This window comes from Clinocottus analis, unplaced genomic scaffold, assembly GCF_023055335.1.
Source record: "Clinocottus analis isolate CAN_PGR_092001 unplaced genomic scaffold, fCliAna1.0.p SCAF_11, whole genome shotgun sequence".
Lineage (NCBI taxonomy): Eukaryota > Metazoa > Chordata > Actinopteri > Perciformes > Cottidae > Clinocottus > Clinocottus analis.
This window is the reverse complement of record NW_027175832.1, coordinates 9,157,006-9,180,440: the sequence shown is the minus strand read 5'-3', so window position 1 is coordinate 9,180,440 and position 23,435 is coordinate 9,157,006. Positions and strand designations below refer to the sequence as shown.

General features: G+C 42.4%; 1 protein-coding gene across 2 annotated transcripts in view; it reads right to left on the bottom strand.

Annotated features, from left to right (window-relative positions):
* ctnnd2b (catenin (cadherin-associated protein), delta 2b) overlaps positions 1 to 23,435 on the bottom strand; it is a 149,156-nt gene that overhangs the window by 82,465 nt on the left and 43,256 nt on the right. For both annotated transcript variants that reach the window (XM_068571621.1, XM_068571620.1), the window contains exon 3: positions 15,503 to 15,615. In XM_068571621.1, coding sequence (XP_068427722.1) covers positions 15,503 to 15,615 — 113 coding nt within the window. The remainder of the gene's footprint in view (positions 1 to 15,502; positions 15,616 to 23,435) is intronic.

The window sequence follows — 23,435 nt, the reverse complement described above, 5'->3', positions numbered from 1 at the left end:
TATATATATATATATATACACATATATATATATATATATATATATATATATATATATATATATATATATATACATATACATATAGATAGGTAGATTAATAGACAGATGATAGGTTAATAGATCGACAGATAGATAGATATATTGCTAGATAGATACTTTATTAACTAGATTGTAGTTTTCTGTTTTACTTGAACAAAAGGCTGAAACAACTATGTCTCCTTCTTATGATCAATATTTAATTAATAACCTGAGCTGGAATATCCACATAGTGTATCGAGTTAGTGCACAACCAGAGACAGCAGGTACGTGTATAAAGCCCAAGATTTAGCTTGTATTCGTCTTATTAATAAGAGTATTGATCATTAGAACAAGAAGAGTTGCTGTAAGTACACTTTATAACTGACAGAAAATGTGTTCACCTCTAATCCAGCCTCACGTGGAACACAGACACCCTCATGTTCCTCAGTGCTGCGGTTCAAACGTCAGTTCACCGTTTTATTTCAGATGTCACAAAGATGAGGAGGATAATGAAGTCCTTTATTAATGTTGCAACTCGCTGAAGAACAGATTATGAATATCAGCCGATGTAAGTATCCAGCTTTGTGAATGTCGATAATATGAGTGTTTCGAAGAAGGCCCTCCATTTTTTATAAATGTCAGCCCTGTACATTAAATTAAATTTCCTAAATGAATACACTCTGCGCTGTCTGGAGGCTGCTAATCTATCTATCTATCTATCTATCTATCTATCTATCTATCTATCTATCTATCTATCTATCTATCTATCTATCTATCTATCTATCTATCTATCTATCTATCTATCTAACTATTTATCTATCTATCTATCCATCTATCCATCCATCTATCTATCCCAATATATGGACATGATGACATCAATGAATATTTTGTTAACTTTGTGAAACGACAGTGATTGTTTTGTTCGTTTGAGGCTGGTTTGTGTGTGTTAGATTCATCTGTTACAGTTTCTCTATACTGTGCACCATAGGGCTACATATTACCATAGCAACCTGAACCACGTGCTTTGACAGCATTGTAATGTGGGGCCTTGAAGTTGTTTGCATAATTCACAGGGTCTCTTTGATTCTGTTTAATCTAGCAGAAATGTTCCTTTCATCCTGCGGTGTCACTTCTGGGTAAAGCTGATTTTTGTAGGTGCTTTGCATTTAAACTGTGAAAATAATGGTTTTAAATCAGGCTACAAGTTTAACCAACACACCTATAACAAAAATGTTTAGTGCTATTTATTAGGGCAGACAGGTTTTTCAAATAATAAATTGCAGACAGATCATGCCAGTAAATATGTACAAATTGCATTTTGAGGAATGTGTTGAAAACATCATAGCAACTTTGCATTGCATTTCTTCCAGTTCAACCCAAATACTTTAGTTAAGCTACAAAACCGGCTTCTTTCAAGTAAGCGTGAGCATGTATTTGTGTGTTTAAGTGCATGTTTGTGTGTTTGCGGAGGCAAAGTCTCTCAGTGTGTGCGTATTTGTGGACTAAAGAGGTTTTCATCAGAGCTTAACTGTGACACTTCTGTCTTTGTTCTGCTAGCAGATCAATAATATAGTCGCAGATGACTGTACTAATAAGAGTCGGTTAGCACACACACACACACACACACACACACACACACACACACACACACACACACACACACACGCACACACACGCACACACACACACACACACACACACACACACACACAGTGTTAGTGTTAGTGTGGCAGACAGAGTCTGTCTGTGACTGTGGAGGATATTAGGCTTATTAAGAGTGTCTGGGTCTCAGAGTGACTCATGCTAAAGCAGTGTGTGTTTGCAGTGTAGCAGGTTAAAAGGCTTAACACCAGAACCCCCACCCCACCCCCACCCCGACCCGCCTTGCTTGCCTCCTGGCTCATCCTGTCAATTCCCTCGCTGCCTCCTCTCCCCACCTCCCTTCTCGCTCTGCGTCCATGTTGACGTCCTCTTTTCAACCCTCTGTCCTCTTTTTCTCGGCGTTTCTGCTCCACGTTTAAGTCTCATTTTCAAAAAGACAGGCTTTCTCTGACAGCAATTTTGTGACATCTCAATAAGACGTTGTCACACTGCAGCTCCAAATCATGCCTCTATATAAGTGATAAAAGGCATCAAGCTGAAACCACCTGCTCCAGTGCAAAATGTGTGACAATATTATATGATTTTAAAAATCAAAAATCATAGTAAAAAGAAATAATACACAAACTGTACACATCCGTCACAGACGTTACACACAAGTCATACTTAACTATCCTATTTCTCCAACACTGAAGATCATCTTTTTAAGCTACCATTAATTTATACAACAAATAGTACTGTTCTATATATCTCCAGAAAAATATGTTGGCAAAGTACATTTCTGCAAATCCCCGGATACTTCGTATGAGAAATGTGTTTAATATCATCCTTGTATCACACTCACAGAAACATCGGAAAAACATCATGGTTTGTGTTTAAATTATAACGTCACAACTAGGGGCTACCCACTCAGTTGACTAATCGGTAATTTTGATATTACCTCTTTTAACAACCTAGCGTAACAATATAACATGCAATAATTTAGTATGGGAGTGTAGCATGGCAGCATAGCATGGCGGCGTAGCATGGCGGCGTAGCATGGTGGCGTAGCATGGCAATGTAGCGTGACGGCGTAGCATGGCAACTCAACTACCTAATAAATAACTGCTTTTATTGCACTTTCTTATGCAGTGTTACGTTACAGGTGCAAAAAGAACATTTAATTATGCTATTTACAGAGAAAAAAACAGCAAAAAGCAGCAATCTCCTGGAAGAAAGTCTTGCGTTTGTTGATTTACTAACTTAAGGCGCCATTTTCCCCGGGCGCCTCACAGGGCAGCTCACTGCTCCTTAACCAAGGATGGGTTAAACGCAGATTCATAAAGGATGATTTTCTTTTTTTTCTTTTTTCTTTTCTTAAAGTCAGCAGAATAATTTTGAACACAGACACAGTTACTACTTGTTTGTTAATGTACATGTTGAATTTGAAATTGATCAGAGGTCTGTCCATGGCCGTGACCCAAATTAGCTGTGTGCCCTGGTTCTAGAGCGCTTCATAAAAATGACTACAAATAATTCAGACAGGTGTGGCTAAGATCTCCACGGCTGTAGAGGGTGTTGTATGGTCCACGTATTAGAGAAATGACAACCCTGACGTCGTGGATATTTCTTTAATCCTTGTGGAAAACTTTTTTCGTCTGCCTCCTTTGGCTGTCCAGATTGGGTGTTCTGGTAATTGGATACCCGACTGCTGAGCGGTGATTGTGTGTGTGTGTGTGTGTGTGTGTGTGTGTGTGTGTGTGTGTGTGTGTGTGTGTGTGTGTGACTGTGTGCATAACCATTGGCTTTAACCCCAAAACCCCAAGACCCCAAGAAGTTGCAAGCTTCCAGCTTGCAACTGAAAATGAAGTCAGAAGGATGATAAATTACTCAAAGCTGATTATTCAGGGCCAAACACAATAGAGAAGAACTAACACGAACATAATGTGGGCCTGAAAGATGAAGAACATTGTTAAGTTTCTCAGGCTACTCCCTGTTTGTGGTATTAAACTGTTCTGCTAATCCAGCTTTGTCTGTCATAAAGTAAACTGACCATGCTTTCCTTTTTTGTTGGCAATACCATTAAAAGAATAAGTGCAAAAAACAACAACCCTCGACTCCATTACAGACAAACAGAAACAGAATCATTTTCTACTTTCACTCTTGCGACTGAAGTCACAGTGTGTGAAATTGCATTGAGTCTTCTGCGAGATAAAAAAGCTTGCGTCTTACCACCAGTCTAAAACAAACAGCTCTACGCAGACATTTCAGGAGCAATACCGAAACTTTTAGAAACCTGGAAATGATAAGCCAGATCCGTTTCGGTTACTTTACCCAACTGTGTCCTTCCCCCCAATTTCCCATCCTTCCTCACTCTCCTCTCCATTCATCTGATCAACAGAGAGAGCCCTGTATAGACCACTGACCTTCTCCTCCCTCCCTCTTCATCTGCTCCCCTCTCCTTGCTCAACACTGACTCCAAAAGATCGATAGGCGGAGTCCAAGAAACGCCAGCGTTTAAAATATGACTTCACACCTCCCTTTCCTATTTCCTCCCGCCCCCCAGATCAATAACAAGGACAGACGCTGTCATCATCGTCGGCCTTCTCTGGATCGATTGAAGGTTTTAAACATTAAAGTCCTTGTCGCCAACATCATCAAAAGCGACACCATCATTATCATTATACTCATTGTACCGTTCATATTTAAGAGCTCACGGACACGTTAAAATCCAAACGGTAAAGAAAAGGGAGAGAGTGCTGAGCGTAAATGAGAGCATTCAATATCAAAGACCTTGAATTTCAGAGAGATATAAAGACATCTAAAGATCACAGATTATTCATGGAGGCATGAGGGTGCTGCTCTGATGTTACACCAGACTTTGCTTTGCTAACATCAAGATTCTATTTTCTCTTTTCTTTCCATTCAATCAACACGTTAAGAGCCTTTTCAACTTTTCAGAACACCAGATGGTTCAGCCAGGCTGTGATCAACATTTGGGGAGACGATGGCCGAGAGGTAGTGGCCTTCAACTAAAAGTCTGTTTCATCCAGGCACAATGTCGGTCAGAACCATTCAGAGCGCTGGCATTTAGAGAGGAGCGTGTGATGTGATTCCAGATGATGCAGTTCATAAGTATGATAGAGGGTAGCCTATTAACGTTGCAACACCCCTACAAAAATACAAAAGCTGGGGGAAAAAACAACAACAAACACCTTCATGATCCGGTGTAGAATAAAGCTTGGATCACCGCAGTCACTAAAGACGTCTTGAACGCTATGTCAATATCACACTTCCTCATTGTCTCACAGATCTCAGTAATCCTCAACTTATCTATACAGTCCGCTCCGCCACACAGCTCCACCACGAGCATACGGGGTGAGGGGACTGACCGCTCCATATGACGAGAAAAAAAGAAAGAAGCAGACTCTGTGAGCAAGGTGTGACAGTCGTGTCGGGAGAAGGGGGGCGTGTCCCTCGCCAGCGGGGAGAGAAGTCCCACCAAGCACTAATTCACGGCCCCGGGCAGCAACAAGGGCATGGGCACTCTAAAGCATGCGACCGGAGCCGGTGTGCCACCTTTGGCCCGAGCCTTTCCAAGCCAACCTAGAGCCGGTCGCGGCACACTACAGTGGAGGAAATGCACCGGGCAGCACAGGAAGGGGAGAGCACAACCCGCCAGGTCAATAAAAATGCAAAACCGCCACACTGACCATGCACATTGCAGACATGACATCACAGCACAGCTGCAGTTTCAGCAACCTCTCCCCACGCCAAGGAGAGGACGCGGGTAGAAGCACCAGCACCCCCAGGTGCAGCAGTAACAACAATGCTGTGGCTTGTTTATGATTAAATACAACTGCAAATGTAAAAGAAAAACAGTAACATGATCAGAGTTTCACTAACCAGATGCACATAAACCTCTGTGGGAAAGAGGTCATCAGTAAGTCCTGAGATTCTAGCTTCTAGGTTTTGACATGCCTCGTAGAATTAGTGGCAACTGCTCGAGGTGTCCCTGACATCAGAGTTAGGAATTGGACATGCGTCTGTGAGGTGCCGGTGCCATGATTTGAGCTATCTTCTACTGATAAAACCCCAAAGCATGGCCTATGAGTAGTCACTTGTGTGCTGAGTATATACTTGTGTGTTGGTGCGACTAAAAAAAAAAACGTTGGTGCTGGGGTTCTTATGCCATTGGGTTGAGATTCTTTGTGTACTCTAAACATTGGCGATTGGAAACGAGCAATAAATGACTGATAGAAGGAGTGACAGAACATGAGACGCCACCAAACAGACCAAACCCAGCTGCTGCTAGCTGCTTGTAACGTGTTACAGAGGAGAGCCAGGCTACGGCGTCGGCTACACACGTGTATGTGTGTGGCAGTGAGTATGCCAGAAGTAACTTTATATGTGTGTGTACACTTAGTTGTTGGTGAATTAATGATACAACTTCTCCAGACCCAAGCTAAGTTCTCCATCTGCTGATTACAGTGAAGAGGGTTAATCTGCGTTAGCAAACACAGGAACAACTGCTGACCTCAAGAGTGGGCTGACCTTAAGGTGGACCCGCCATTCTCATTTAAGTGACAGCATTTGGTGGAGCACTTGCTGACTTGTCATTGTTACACCGATCCAACCCCGAATGATAGTTTAAAAGCCAACTTGGCTGAGTCCATACCACAACTATAACAGTGGAAAATGATATTGTGTACATCACTTTCAGAGCAATTTAATGAACAATAGAAACACAGACAGTCAATGGAAATCCATCCGAACGACTTTGCAGAGGGAATCATCATTGACCCCTGTTTGATAAAACAAATTGTTTTTCTTAAGACACTATCAAGAAGAAACTCAGCGGCTGTTACTTATATCCATTTTGGGGCCGGCGTCGCTGTTTACAGAACATTATAGTCCATCAGTGTGGAAGCTCTCGTTGTTATCGTCCTTGGTGTGGCCCTTTAGATCTCCTAATTTCCCCACGTTCTGCAATGATTGCCTAAAACGTGGTCTGTCTGTGATTACAGCAGTGACATATAACCACAATTGGAGTGAAAAGTCATGGCAAAGCCCCTGCACAAAATCAATCAAACAGCAAAGTCTCTACACAGGCTTACTCTCTGCTGCTGTGTTCTCACCGCCGCTCTGATGCTTAAAAAAAAGAAGGCGGCAACAATCATATGGAGGCGTTCAGCTCAACTGTCGCTAAAGTCCACTATACCTTTGTGTCACTATTAAGGAGACATCACCTCCGCACAGCTAGCGACAGGATGACCCTTTATGACAAAGTGCAGGCCCCTGGTTCTTGGGTGTTTGAAAAAAACATCAGTGGATGAACACAAATGTGACAAATGTATTTGTTCATTACATAATTGACTGACTTCAAGTGACTGTGACTGTGAGATTGTATGTTGAAATTGCACGTTTCTCTAATTAGCAATATCCCAGCCATATGTGGAATGTGCACACACAGGGCCAGATATGGGTTTGTGTGTGTGTGTGTGTGTGTGTGTGTGTGTGTGCCTATGTTTGATTATTTGTTGTTGGTTTATGTACAATGGAAATTAATAAACAAAGCTAGACTCAGATATGTGGCATTAACATTCAGTTTTGACAAATGCTGACAAAATTGACACTAACAGCAATCACATCTTTTCTTAAGAAGTATCATTCAGCAGTCTGACATTCAGCAGTCTGATAGGACCCATGTGCAGACGAAGGGCAGGTAGACACAGAAACAGACAACTTTGGAAAAATGGGAAACTGACTGAAAAATGAAAGGCTGAATAATGGGGGTCCATGAACACAACTGAAGCCCTAACTCCAACCAGTTGGTGTCTGCAACGCTTAAATCTAGCCAACCTTACCCAAACCCCAACCACTTATCTCTCCAACTGCTACATCCAAACCCCAACCACGGAGCTATGACAAACACTCGTCAGATGGGAGCAGCTCGGCGAGCTTGTTTAATGCGGATAAGGATGGGTTTCTATCATTCTGTTAGAATACTAAAGCACACTTAAACAACACATTTACTTAAGGGTTGACACCTTGCGTTACTGAGCAACAGGTGGTTTTAGTGCATTGCAACTGGATAATGGGAGAAACAGCAGCCGAGGAAACTAAATCAAACATGATTTTGTTTATGAGTTTCTTTTTTGGGACTATAGTGGGGTTACTTCATTTCTCTACGGGGCTGTAGCCTCGTTAAATGGGAAGGCCGTTTATGGGATGTAGTTTGTTGATGATGAGATGGGGACAGTTTTGATTGCTGTCTACTCTTTTCTATTCTTTTCTACGAGTCAATTAGCCTGCTGACGGACTGGGATGTAAAATGTTTGACCGACATACCTGACATTGTCTCTGTCCAAAAATGTTCTAATATTGCTAATTCTTCAGATTTGGTGGGAAAATGCTAATTCAAAGAAGGACTATTAGAAATAAAACAGGTAATAGTTCATAATTTTCATCAATGCTGTACCCTTCTGCAAACATCTTCGTTAGTCGGGGTATCTTGGAGAGGAGTGAAGGCAGAGCCACATGCTGTGGGTCTAAGCTGGCAGCTGAGTGCCCTGACAGCTTCTGGGTAATGGATTCTCGCTAGCTGGGAAAGCGTTTTTCCCGCCAAACGAGCGGTGGTGGGCCTTGCAGGGTCTTGGGGTTAAAGCCAATGGTTATGCACACAGTCACACACACACACACACACACACACACACACACACACACAATCACCGCTCAGCAGTCGGGTATCCAATTACCAGAACACCCAATCTGGACAGCCAAAGGAGGCAGACGAAAAAAACGAGAAAAAAAAGCCCACCCTGGGAGGAGGCTAGTCCTCGGCCAGCAGAGTGGAGTGGCCGCCACGGTGCCACCAGAGCTCTGATATGTGTATCTGCTCGGGGTGGTGTGTGCTCGCTGTCAGAGGTCCACTCGGATGATTAGATAACGGGACTGTAGCCAGAGAGCAGGTAAACACTATAGCAAAGTGAGGCGCAGAACACATACTCAGAATACTGCTCAGCTTCTCCGGTGTTTCCTCCCTGGTTATACTGCTCTAGTCAGTCTTTTACCTTCCAAAGGATTGCCAACCCATGATGCACCTGCTCGAGGTGGGGGTCAGGCAGCGGCTCTAGGCTTGTTTTAAGAATGCAACCTAACCTATGCTCTGAGCAAGACTCGCAACTGGTGCGGCCAAACCCACCTGACACTACGACAGGGCTCCAAACAATAACTCTTAACCACACTGCTCTCTAGCGACCTGACCTTGTGTTTGGATAGGAGGGGATCCACTTTGTGAGAGGTCGGATGATGAGGGTGAAGAGGGAAGACAATATAGAAGAGGAAATGGAACAAATAGAAAAGAGTAATGCTTAAAAGGGTGAACAAAGATTCTACAATACAATCAGAAACATGGAAAATTACCTTTTCCTTCATTTGCACCCTAGAAGAACCACTGAAATATCCCTTTGCAACCTTGACATTTGAGGCGGAATGGTCCTTTAGCTAATGAGGCGATGTACATCGCACTCTTCTGTCAGCAGACAAAAACATTGTCTCCGTTTGACTGATAGAGCGACACACACACACACACACACACACACACACACACACACACACACACACACACACACACACACAGGATTTGTGCCTCTTGAAGTGATAAAGCAGTGGCATATGCTGTGGTAGACACTGTGACCTGTGGTGACTGATTAAAACGGGAAACAAAGGCAGAGCTGAAGATGTCATTAGCAAGTCTGAAAGTCCTTATCCTCCACAACACAACAGGAGCCCTGAACTGCCGGCCCGCCTCACAGCTGCACTTAAGGCTCACTCTTAATTCAACTTTTCTGTGGTTTAGCCCGTCTGCCTATCTGGGGACAGATATCCATTATTTTAAGCACTTCATTGCTTACTTTTCACTGGAGCTGTCAAATTCAAATAATCCAGACAAAGAAAGTCAAATGAAAGGACTTCTAACTAGAACAAAAAGCACTATTGGTGCATGATTCAGAAATCAATTTTTTTTTTCCGGGGATTCCCTTCCGGTGACGCAGGAAAATCTGTATTTCCAATAGTGGCATGGACACATAACACAGCTACACAGTCCCATCCTCTATTTATTTCTACACACTATCTATCTTGCATCAGGCAAGGTGTCTGAAAATCCTGCACAGTCATTTTATTGTCTCCGGTTCTAACAACACCGGTGATATTATATTTTCCACTGTACACCTGTGGTTTGTCTGGGAGTAGAAACTCAAGCTGCTCCTTTGAGAATGCCAATAATTTTGTATTCACATGGAATCGACCAGACTGCAAACCGGATTTCATTTCAGTGGACGAGAGTCGGACGGTGAAAGTAGGTGAGGCCTGCAGAGAATACCGGAAACGGTAACGATCTAAGTACAAACATTTTCACTTTTTGCTGTCTGTTAGAGGAATTTCCGTCCTGATTCTACGGACTCCCTCACACAAGATGAACGTTGTTTACATTTGCAATATAATATTATGTATTTGGTAGCTACATGCAAATTGGAAACAATATGACATCCCATTGCAACATATTGTCACGCGTGTTTGTTTTTGCCGTGCTACTCCGTTTGTTCACAAGGTGTTTGTCTGATTGCATGTAAATGCAGCGTCAGACTTCCAGTGATGGGAGTTCTCAGAGAAACTAGTATGCATCCTGGCTTCCAAATCATGTATTGTATTTCAAATGATATATTAAATATGACTTCTAGGACCATTTCGGTTATTATGAGTTGAGAGGAAACAACCGTTATTGGCTAAAAACAAACTCATCCCGGCTTAGGAAAAAAAAAATATATATATATATATAAGTGGGCCTTTTGCTAATTTTTTTTTTTGTCATATGGTTTCAAATGTCAGTATATTTAATGCGGCTGTAGCTCATGGGGAGAAAGGTCGTTCTGTAACCACAAGGTAGCCGATTCGATCTCTGGTCTCCCCATAGTTTGCATGTCGTAGTGTCCTGAAGCAACACACTGAACCCCCAGGTGCTCCCCGGGCACCTCACACAGCACACTGTTGTTTAATTGCTGAGGATGGGTTAAATACAGAGACCGATTTTGCCAAAGAGATTAATAAAGGATACTTTCTTTCTTTCTATTTATATGAAACCCTTTCCTTGAGGCTACTTGTGTATGTTATACAACTGGCAGCTACCTAATGTGACACAAAAGCACTGAATTAAACAAATGGTAGCTTCAAGCCAGGTTTGAGAATACCAGTAAATTAGCGTTTGCTCGTGGAGATGAATGTGTACTGCACAGTTACTGGATTGATATTGGACAGTCTGGATTTTGAACATAGAGAGACAGACAAAACACTGTACGGGCCAAAATGCATCACGGCCATGCTAACATATGCTAACCTAGCTAAAAACAAAGAAGAGAGAGCAGAAAAAACGGTTAATTTACCACATCCAATTATCCACCAAAATGACAAAGGGAACAAACTCAAAACACGGCAGCAATTTGAGTTTAATTTTACTGCCACCAAGCTGCTCAGAATATATTTAAAACTCCTTGTTTAATTGCTGTGCACAGTGTCAATATGTCTCGCCAAAAATGCTACCAAGATAAATCGCTGTTCATGTCTTGTAGCTCCAGATTAAATGTCGCCCTTCTGTTCGGCGGGACAGGCAACGATGATTCAGAATGGCAACAATACCAATGTTTCAGAGGAGATTGGGCAATGAATCCTTCATGCTTTAGGCGCTGCAAACTTCTATCAGTGCATTGTTGTGTTTTGCCAAACCATTTGTCCATCCAGTAATTACCTCCAAGTCCAACAAAGTGGACATAAAGTAATAGCAAGCAGACATTGCAGACGCTTTGCTCCTCACTCAATAATAAACCCAGCTAATCAGGTTAGCAACATGGCAGCCTTTATTCCATCTGTGTGCAGCTGGGTGATGAAGTGGAAGGCATGCTTTTTCTTTTGGACTCCACACCTCTTCCTTCTCTGATAGTTGCTGCGGTTTTCCATGGGAGGAGGGAGGGAGGGGAGAGCGATGCAGCCCGGTGACAACGATGAGGAGCTAAATGCATCACCAGCTCATTAGACCGCTGAATGAATCGGGTTTTAGACCATCTTTGGTCTCTTTGTTGGTCCACCCCTCAAATTGAAACGAGAATTACAATATGGGCCGATGAGTAATTAGTTAGAGACGGGTGGAATCCCAGCTCGCTTAACGCAATCAAACAGGAGAATAGATGATGGATCGTGTGCGTCTATTTGTGTGTGTGTGTGTGTGTGTGTGTGTGTGTGTGTTTGAGTGGTATGAGTGTGTGAGAGAGAGTGAGAGTGAGAGAGAGAGAGACAGGCTTTAATCGTGTTACATTGTTCCGGGAGGCAGGCTAAGTGCGTTACCCCGATTGTGTCAGAAGTGCTGTCTTCACATCACGGGACCAGTATGGAATGTGTAGAATGTGTTCTTTGAGCTCGGAGCAGAGACGAAGCTTGGGTCCAAACTCAATCAAGTGGCAGATAATATGACACTTTGTGCACTTGTGTGTACTTCCTCTCATACGAAGGTTCTAGTTATTGCTCCTGATGATGCTGTCCCTATGATCAAGCAGAGCCTTGGTCCTCTCTCCTCTGCTGTCCGCCTTAACCTGCGTAATCTCGGGGTAATTTTTGATAAATCCCTGTCACTTGACCCCCATGTGAAGAAGCTGTCTCAATCTTGTTACTTCCAAATTCAAAACATTTCCAAATTGAGATCTATTTTATCTGCGGCTGAATTAGAGATGGTCATTCACACTTTTATCTCTTCACGTGTTGATTACTGCGACGCACTTTTCTCCGCACTCAGCAAATCTGCAATAAACCGGTTGCAGATAATCCAGAAGGCTGCTGCCAGAATACTAACGAGGACAAATAGACGTTGTCATATCACCCCCATTCTCAGGTGTCTTCACTGGCTCCCCGTAGAGCACAGGATCCACTTTAAAATCCTCACCCTCACATGCAGAGCACTCAACGGTCAGACTCCATCATATGTGGCTGAACTACTCCACCCATACACAACAGCCCGCAACCTCGTGTCCAACCAGCTAAATCTTTTGTCCGTCCCACACACTCGCTTCAAGACCCGTGGTGACCGAGCTTTTGAGGCAGTAGCTCCTAAGCTGTGGAACACTTTACCGGTACAAATTTGGTTTGCTGACTCGGTGATGTCTTAAAACAATTAAAAACGTTCCTGTTTATGCTGGCGTTTGTTTAATTACCTACGACCTGTTTTTATCTACTTTGACCTGTTTTTAGTTGTTTTTTTTATTAGTTTTTATTTGTTTTTAATGTGTTTTGGCTGCTCTATTAATTAATGTGTTTTTACCATGTGTTTTTTTGGACTGTACAGCACTTTGTGACCTCTTTGTCTGTGAAATGTAAATAAATAAAAATATATAAATACAATTATTGTTATTATATTATTATTATTATTATCATTGAACCAAAAACTCAGACAACAACAACAATGACAACAAAAAAAAAGAAACGAAGGCCCAGAGCGGAACAATAGACTCCTGTGACAGCTGTGCATTGTTTGGTTCTCTTTAAGAAACAATTGAAGATTTTAATGGACAATAATAGCGTGTCATGTTTGCCAAGCTGGAGATTTGCTTTGTGTCATCAGACCTAAGCCAAAATTCAATTTAAACTACCCAAAGCAGACCCTTTGATCAACCTGGAGTGTTACACTGACAGGTTGGCACGATTTTGTTGAAAAATTATTTCGTTTTGCTCACTGCTGCTGACAAAAAAGGTATTCTGGAAAAATGCTGTCACTCCTGCTTATCACCAACGAGGGAAATTAGTGAGATTTAAAGAGATTACATTTGTATGTAAGCATAACGCAAGTTCATGCCATGTTTGTGTTCAGCTCATGCAAAATGCAGAAATAAATATATGTTGATTTGTAAATATGACACTTTGGCTCCAAGTATAACATCTGTTGCTGTAACAGCTGAAGAAATCCATATGGAGAAGTTATTTGTATGAGAAATGATTTGATTAATATGTTAAGTGATCATCAAATCCGGATTGACTCTAAAAATGTTAGACTGTAGCCTCAAAGCACACTATAGACATGAAATTAGGTCTCAAGTTATCATCCCTGAGCATTATTGACCTTATTTATGAAAATTACTCTGGATTGAGCAACATGGTTTATACGGCAATAACAAATTAATTGCTTCATGTTCCTTTGACCTTCCTGTTGTTATTCCACATGTTTATTATGAGCAAGAAGAAGGATATTACTGGTCAGAGCAGAAAACAGATACTATGCGCCCTCATAATTAGGTCAGCTAACGTGAACATAATTACAGAAATGTAGTCATGTTAGAAATAATCAGTAAGTAAAAAGAGCTCGTCTTTTGAATTGGGAAACTTTCAAGTAGAAGTAGGGAATGATCTTTAGCAAAGACTTTTTTTTTCATTAACTTAAGACCATCCGTGATGTTGTGTGGATACAATCCTTAAAACAGACAAGCTACAGTATTTAAAAGCTGCACTAATTGATCATCATACTACCAATGGATTGAATTCCTTTGGGTATAAAATATGGGTTGCTTTGTTTGTTAGTCACAAACCTTTAAAGAACCACCACCCAAGTCTGCATTTCTTTGAAGTATTTTGCTATTTTTCAGCTCATTGTTTCGTTTTTAGAACTCGCAAGTTTGGCAAGTTTCAAACTATGACGCTTTAAATGCCCCTCTACCATCACGTGTCAATTTCCTTTTTTAAAATAAACTTCCGCTTTCACACAAAACACTGCTTGGTTAGGTTCAGGAAGAGGCCATAGTTTGGGTTGAAACAAGTACGTTAGGGTTGGGGGTTCGGGTCATGTAAACTACTTTACGTAAGCGACGTACCAACGTAGCTTACTGGAACAACAATGTTAACTCCTCGAGTGAAAGTCCTGTGTCAGCTTGACCCATCTATCACCCCCGACCCGACTGGCATCCCAAACGGACCATGTTGCTCTTGATGCTACATAACTTCACTTCCGCCATGATTATGGCCACCGAGAGCTTCATAGTTTGGGGCCACTGACCAAGCTGCTGTATTTTAAGTTGGGAGAGAGAGCGGGCTGCCTGTACAACTCAATATAGTTATAATTGGTCAGGTTGTACACAAGAAGCTAGGTAGCTCTGTCTGAGAGAAACATCTGTATTTTGCCAATGATCATTTCAGTGTTGAGCTCAGCTAGATGCAGCTCGTCCTTTCAGCAATCAATTTAGTTGGTCAGAGGTCCTATTTTGTAATGTAACGATGTCTCAAAATGATTTCCATTACTTCCTGAAGATTCATGCCACACATAGTTCTTTTGATTATGCAGGCAAAAGTAAAGCCAGAGCTCCCAGCGCAGGCTGTACTCATCCAGCATTCATAGAATTCATAGATTTTTAGTATGTCATTTTAGTATTTTTTGTTTGTCATTGTTTGTCTGTTTTTTGCGTAATTAAGGTTATTTTTACCCAAACGACAAATGCTTGCTGGCTTTTGTTGGAAATCGGACAAAGAAGTGAATGAGTAACTTTTATAGGATATCCTATGAACCATCATTGTCTTGATAGATTGACTAGATGTATGTACCTCGACCACGTTGATATACGTTAATACTGTGAATTCATAAGAAAGCCACTATATGAATAGATATGTCGCAGCTCTGTAGTATGTAGGTGTTGTAGGGTGTGAAGGAACACCGGTTTCTGATGCTCTTCTTAAACTGTTTCAATCACAGAGTTGGATTTTGGACACAAATCAAGGAGTTCACCCACCTCCCAGAACACGGCTGACACACGCACAGGGTCAAAGTGCGCTGAAGACGATCTGACAGATGTGAGACAAACAAAAAAACACACAAACACACCTGATGCTCGTCATGCTTCCAGTCTCAGAGCCAAGCTTGCATCTCTCCAGCTGACTGGCAACGATCTGTCGCTCGGCTTCCAGCTCCCTGGTCAGACGTTCAAACTGCAACTCCTGCAGAGAGAGAGGGAGAGAGAGAGAGAGAGAGAGCGAGAGAGAGAGAGAGAGTCAAAATCTGCTTGTTTACGGTCACGTTCACAATCATTCTGAACCTCACTTTTGGCCACCGCCGTTTCTGACACGTTCTGAGTTGTTGTGAAATGGACTCTGCGGTCTGTGGCGGCAGAAGGGGACAGATATCACTGTGTCTGCCACTGTGTCTGCCACTGTTTCACGCCGAGAGGAGTGTGACATGTCGGCACCAAGATGAAGCCGTCTCAAATGAGACATTGGTCGAAAAACTCGCGAAACATGATGACGTTTTTGGGATGATGGATTTTGTTCTTTTTTCCACATGAAAGCTTTAGTCTAATGCCTGCCTGACAAATCATCTACACACTGTATAGTGTGCATCCAGCTGGTATGAAGCGCTTTGTCAGTCACATCTACCCAGTTGAAGAACATGTTTTCTGCAGTGTCAGGGAAACACGGTCACCTTCACCCTAAAATGCGTGACCAAAATCTTCATATACTATACTTGAAAAGAAAATGTGCATACAAACATGTTGATGTATTAAAAAAAACGTGAGGAGATGTGTGTTCTGGTCCAGAGATGTGGTCCTTGGTAAAGCCGACACCTCCCAATGGCTTTTATGTGTGAGGCTGCCTGTTCTGCTCCAGGCGAGTCTCCTTCACAATAAGAAAAAAAGCAGTAACACTATCAGGTGTTACATAACGGAGGGGCGCACACCTGGACCAGTGACCCGCAGGAGTACCTTGAAGCAGCTGTCCGAGTGTGACAAAAAACATCTACTGTAAAGGCGCTCATGCCACGAAAGAAAAAAGGAAACAATGGAGAACCTTCAAGTAAACTGGCAAGCCCTGATGCACAGTTTTATAAAGATACACGGATAACAATGTATATATTATCAATATGTGTAAGCAGACCATGACTTATGACACACAAAAACAAGTGAATGCGACAAGACCTGTCAAATAACTTTTACGTACCATTTTACAATGACTGTGTTGCTGTTCAACGTGCGATGAGTAACCACCAATTAACCGGTATGCAAACAAACCAACAGCTGATTATAGTATTCTTGTATCTGCTGCTGGCTGCGATCATTATAGCTGATTACACATAACTGATTTAACTCAATTGTGTAAAGACAGGATGGAGAGAAAAAACGTAATAAATCCCTTTGTAGATGGTTTCAAATGCAAACGGTATCTGCGACACGGGAGCAGCGGCCCTAAAATCATGATTTAGACCTTAAATTGCTTTCTGACAGTCTTCTGGTGGGTTTCCATAAAATAAAAGTAATGGAATTAGAATAAATCATGTCAGGACGGGAGATGCAATCAATCAATCAATCAACGTGTCCCCGGTCAGCATTTGAATATAAAGGGCCTGCTCTGACGGAGATCGGCACTCATCTAAAAGCTGGAACATTCTGGATTTGAATGTGACGGAGCTCCGCATATTTCATTTTGGTTGGTGGTCAATTGCTGAAATTGGCACTTAGCGGTGATTCCGTTAATTTCCAATCAACATATTTTCCATAGCCCAAAATCCCAAATCCCAAATTCTATCGCGTGAGGATCCTGGAAGTGACACAATCGTGCATGCAGCGCTCAGACGCCTCATGTTCTCTGTACCCGTCTGACACGATGCGACACGGTGAACAGGGTGCGTGACTAATGGCCTGCTGTGTATCTAACGCTGAACCTTCGAGGAGCTCCTGGCCAAACAAGGCAAGAAAGCTATCGCATTAATAGTGAATAAAAAAATCGGGGAGGCAACTTTATGCACTCACAATCTCACAAAAAGCATTATTCTTATTCATAATACGCAATGTGTGTTTCGATCTCAAGAGCGCTGACGGACTCTGGAGTCCCACAACCTTTATACGATGAGTAGTTAGGAAGCGTCAATGTATTAACTTCACAAACTGCAGATTTTACCATAACTATGCGTTCGTCCTCTTGCTATTAAAGGGACAGCGTGGTGAACATATTCTACTGGGGCTGGTACCCTGATTCTGGATTTAAAAACTTTTCAAAACACCTGAACAATCCATGAATAGAAATCGTGAGCCATTACGCACGCACACGCACACACGCACACACACACACACACACACACACACACACACACACACACAATCATGGATTCTGCAGTTTATTAGACTCACTAAGTACACTAACAATGGCGGGAAAATAAAAAAAAGTGTCCCACTGACTTCATGACACGGTTGAGTGCAACGAGCAAACTGCAGAGAAGCTCTGCTGGAGAACACGAAATGTAACTTCTGTCAGCAGGAAACGTAGTGAGTGCAGAACAGTCTGTTGATGCAAACATGCTATGATGCTCACACACATACACACGCACACACACACACACACACACACACACACACACACAGATCACTCAAGTGTGAATACTACGGAGAGCAACATCCCAACTTCAACATGAGGATACATACTGTAGGTTTTGCGCTAAACCGCACATGAAAAATACAGCCAGTACAAAAAAGGAAAGAAAAAAAAAACACAAAAAGTCACCCAACTACATCGGGTGTGACATTTTCTTTTCTTTTTTTCATTTTTTGCAGGCTGTGATCAATAGTCACAGTGTTGAAACGTTTCAGCATGGAGCCAATCATCTGAGAGAAAATACGGATGATTTTAGTGCCTATGATCTCATTGCTTAAAGGCTCATTTGAAGATGAAAAAAAAGCTATGATCCTTTGATGCAAACACAAAGCAGACACTACTACTAGCAGCTACTAGAAAGCAACACACACAGACACACACAGACACATGCGTGGTCCGACTTGTTTTGTTTTGCTACCAAATTAACTATCAACCATCCTTCATCAACTGAAGGAAAGAAAGGAAAACCGAGGACGTAAAAAAGAAAACAAAACGTGAAACGTTTGAAACGTTTTGTCTTTTGTTTGTTTGTTAGTTTGTTTGTTTGTTTGTTTGCTGCTTAGTGGCTCTGCGAGCTGACTAACTAGCTGGATGGCGAGCCGTGAGAACTCAGTCATAAGGCTTCTTCCAAACACCCAAACAAAAGCAATCCCCCCCCTCCCTAACTCTCCTCTCCCTCCAATTCAGGGCTGACAGGCAGACACCTGTTACTGCAGACCATCATGGGATGTATTCTCAGAAAAGAAAAAAAAGATAACGTAAAGAATAAAAAAAGATTTGGAAGTAGTGAGAACACATACCTTCACATGGACCATGCTTCACAGAGACTATCCCGCTTCTCTTTGCTCCCCATGTGGTTAAAAAGCCACAACAACACTCGCTCTCCTCCTCCAAACTCTCCTCTGTCCCGGGTCAAACACAGCAAGTGGTTAGAGGGACAGAAAGAAAGACATAAAGAGAGAGAGAGACAGACAGAGAGAGAGACTCCAGTGTCACTTGAGCTGACTGCATCTCTCTCTCTCTCTCTCTCTCTCTCTCTCTCTCTCTCTGTCTCTCTCTCTCTCTCTCTCTCTCTCTCTCTCTCTCCCCTCGAGGGGCCACGAAACACACGGTGTTCACTGAGGCACAAAGGTCCCCATGGCAACGGAGCATTCAGAAGCCCTGTGGCATTATGTATGCAACGTTGCATCACAATGGGCCCTCCCACCGGCCGACCCTGCCAAAAAAGCCCGCCGCTCGCCAGTCGCTCTCTCTCTCTCTCTCTACCTCTCTCTCTCTCTCTTTCTCTCTCTCTCTTTCTACCTCTTTCTGACCACACCATCTGCACATCTCCCTCTCCTCCCGCCTCCCCCCAAGCCACCACCACTGAAAAGCAAGGAGATTGGAGGAGGGTGGGGGGGGGGGGGTATGAGGAGAAGGGGGGGGGGGGGGGCAGGAGATGGAAGTGAGGCACACACACTCAAAACAGTACACTCATGCCGACACACACAAACACACACATGCCTTCACACACTTGTAGGCCATATCCACAAGTCAACACACACAAACACAGACACAGACACACAGACACACACACACACACACACACACACACACACACACACACACACACACACACACACACACACACACACACACTTGTAGGCCACATCCACAGGTCAACACACAGACACACAAACACACACACGCACTATTGGCTGCTATCATTTGCAAAGACTGAGTACGTGAAAGCGTGCACAGTGGAATCATGTTACTCCTCCACAACATATTATAACATTTACATGCTTTTGTTCAGCAAGTTCACAAATCAAGACCACTTTTATGATTTTTGAAGCGTGAATGCAGTTGTCGGACAGGAAAAAAAAGCTAACGTTAGGCTATAAACGAACTACAACCACGGTCACATGACTTCACGTCAGCAGCACTAAACACAAGGAGGACGAGGTTATTATTATGGTCCTATATACAGACCTGAAGCAGGGTATGCTTTAGTGTGGTCTTACTGTGAATAACAGGTCAAATATGGCAGATTCCATTCACTGGTTGCAATGGCCAAGATGGCGACCGCCCTAATCCAAGCTAGAGACCGCCCTAATCAAAGATGGTGACTGACAAATTTGCCAAGCTCAAGGCTTCAAAAGGGAAGTCCACAAATAAATATGATATAATATATGATATAATATAATAATTTACAGTCCATGCATCGGAGTGGTGATGTTTTGAAATCTCTTGTCGCCAATTGGTAGCTCCTGTCTTTTTACAGGGACATAAAAGCTTCTAAATTCACAGAACAAAACCTAAAAATCTATTCAGCTTGTGTTAGCTACAGACCATAATTTAGTCACCAAAAACCCAACCTTCCTGTTGTCTTTGGGTCAAAATGACCCTGGGCACATTTCTAAATCTCTCCCGTTGCCCTCGGGTTGAAATGACCATGTGTGTATTCCGACAACATCCAGTTGTCTTGGGGTCACTCTGACCTACGGGTAACTTCACATCCTCCCGTTGTTCTCGGTTCACTATGAGCCACCTCTATCTCCACTTATCCCGCTGTCCCAGGGTGAGAATGACGGGACAGTTTGACCCGCAGGACACAAGGTTTATGTGGGATTGGTGAGGACATCACGAGGGTACAACTACTGACTTTAAGACAAGGGAACCGGAAGTGTAAAAATGCCGACTCATTTCCAGCTTGTAGGACTCTTCCTGCAGCACTCTATGGTTAGCCAGAGAGTCCAAAAGAGACAAAACCATCATATTAGCTTCTTCTTTTTCACCATTCACTTTTATATTTATATTCACTTTTTTCTGCCGAAGTTTGAACTCCCCAAAAGTGTTTTTGTCCAGCCAATGAAAGAACTAAGCACTAAGAACTATGCTTGACAGTCTTTCATTTCCAAATTAAAATATACACTGAATCATTTTAACAAGCGATAATAAGTGAAGATTCCCACAAAAAAGCAACCAGTATCTCTTACCCAGATGCAATCTGACTCCCAGTGTGACCCCATGGCTTCCCAACAGGTGCCACAGTCACTTCCCAAAGCACCAACAAGCCTAGTGAATACAGTCCCCAGCCCATGTGTAAAATGTTTTGTTTTGCTTTCCTGTGTCTGACCTATCCACTTCCCTCTCCCTGGAAGCCACAGTCTAAACTAAAAACTAAACCAATCACAGCATCCCAGTAAATACATGCTGCACATGCAAAGAGCCTCCAGTCATTTCTTTATTCAAATTTGGCTCGGCTGTTTGGCCACAGACTGACTGAGCGCAGGTTGGATCGCACAGATAAATGGGACATCAACTGAGTGTTCGGCTGAAACGAGACAGCTCAACGTTTTCAGTCTGTAACTTCAGGATACAAATAAACAGCAATTCTGAGCATGCAAGCGTGCACCGCATGAAGTACACTGGGGTGGGATTAAAGGAGCACTCAGCAGATGTTACACATAAAGGTCAATTTACTCGTAGCGAGGAGTACTGCTCAGCCTCTGAAAACGGTTGCATAATGTCTTCTGTTCGGCGAAAAACCATCATCATCATCTCAAGCATGAGATCTACAAAGTTATATTAAAAAAAAAAAAGCCTGCGTGATGAACTGGCGACATGGCAGTAGCGGGCCGTCGGGGCCCGCTGAGCCTTCTTTGCTGGCCTAAACACAATCACAAAGTTATAGCTATTTTATTATTTACATTTTATATATTTATAATTAAAAGTTATAGCTATTTTATAATGGAATTGTTTTTCACAAATAGACTACATGTATTATATTTTTTTTCCGCCTATTATCTTATTTTCTTATAGCAAAGCTCCTGTCTTCTTCTGCTGCAGCCTGCTGCACGGCCAGCTGGTCCAATCACATTTCATCTCTGTTTCTCTGGTAGTTAGCAGCTTAAACTACATTGAGCGGCCTGCTAGAGTTTTGCCACAGGGCCCGATGCACGCTTTGCGCCAAACAGCTAATCGAGACTCAGACTGAAGGCCCAGGTAGAAAATCCACGGGCCGCCACTGCAACATGGAGTTTGAAAACCAAGGAGTGTAGCAATCAGGAATGGTGAGACTAAATGATGATTTTAGTTGCATTATAGGTAATATAGGATCCTGTACTTTACGAGTTTGACCCATCCCAGGGACAAAAATATCAATAGATATCATGACATTTTTTAAATTATTTTTTATTACTATTTATTTTACTGTTTCATTGTATTATTTTAAGGAAGTGTAGAATAACGCTTACATTAAATCTCACGTAAGAACCAGCTCAGGTTAAAGTGTCAATATATCAAGTATTTCACAATTATCGCTAACGATGTGCAAATGGAATTATCTATTGATTTTTGGATGTATTTTCCGCACCGGAGCAGCCATTGATCTCCAGTCACTTCAATACAAGAAAAGCATTGAAATCAATGACCAGACATTAACAACTTTGCATCACCTTTGTGTGGAAATGCAGTTCAAAGGAGTATTCCAGAAATTCAGTGTTGGACTTTTGAAACTTTTAAATTGGAGGATTCTCAAAGACAGATAAGAAATAGAAAAAGGTCAATGGCTGACACATCAGTTATTTTAAATCCCTCGTGTAGGTTAAGCTCCTTAAAGCCCCAGTTTGTAATGCAGCCGTTCTGTGACAAAGAAGAGAGGGACATGTCATCTATGTGTGAAGCTGGTTGATTTGACTTTGAACATTGTATTCTAAACTATGTGTCTATTCTGATGCATCGCACAACATCTCAGACAAGGAGTGGAATCCAAAGAAAGTGATTTGTAATAAACGGGCTAATCATAGTTATAGAATGAAGATGGAGCTGTTGGCCGTGGTCAACAACTCCATCTTCATTCTATTACTGGTCAACTGTTTCAAAAGAAAGGCTGATAAATGTTATTATGGTGACGAAATGTGTCACACATTGTTGCTTCACCGAGTCAGAGCTTTTTGACTTTCTTTAAGCCAATGCATACTTTCTTACTTATAAAAGTGACATAATGGCGGGACCGCGCACACACACGGCGCTAACGCTGTTACACATCACACTCACTGGCATGAGGGAGTAGTAAGCCCGCTGCAACGCTTGCCATGGCACCGATACACATAGAAATGGTGCTGACCACGCTGCTTGGTTCATTTGAAAATAGATGTTTGTTCTACTCTCATCCTAGTTCTCTTTCACGGTACCTGCAACGCCTCTCCGGGGCGTGGAGGACAGGAATAAGTAGCGCTCAATACAGCATCACCGAGTCCATTGTACTGGTGGAAGAGAAACACTCACTGGCCGAGTCCGGCTTTGTGGATTGGCGGGATTGTGCGTGCGTGTGAATAATTGTAGCTTGATAAGCAATTAAGTAAAAAAAAGGAGAGCAATTAACTATGTCTTAATGAGCAGGTTCCACAATC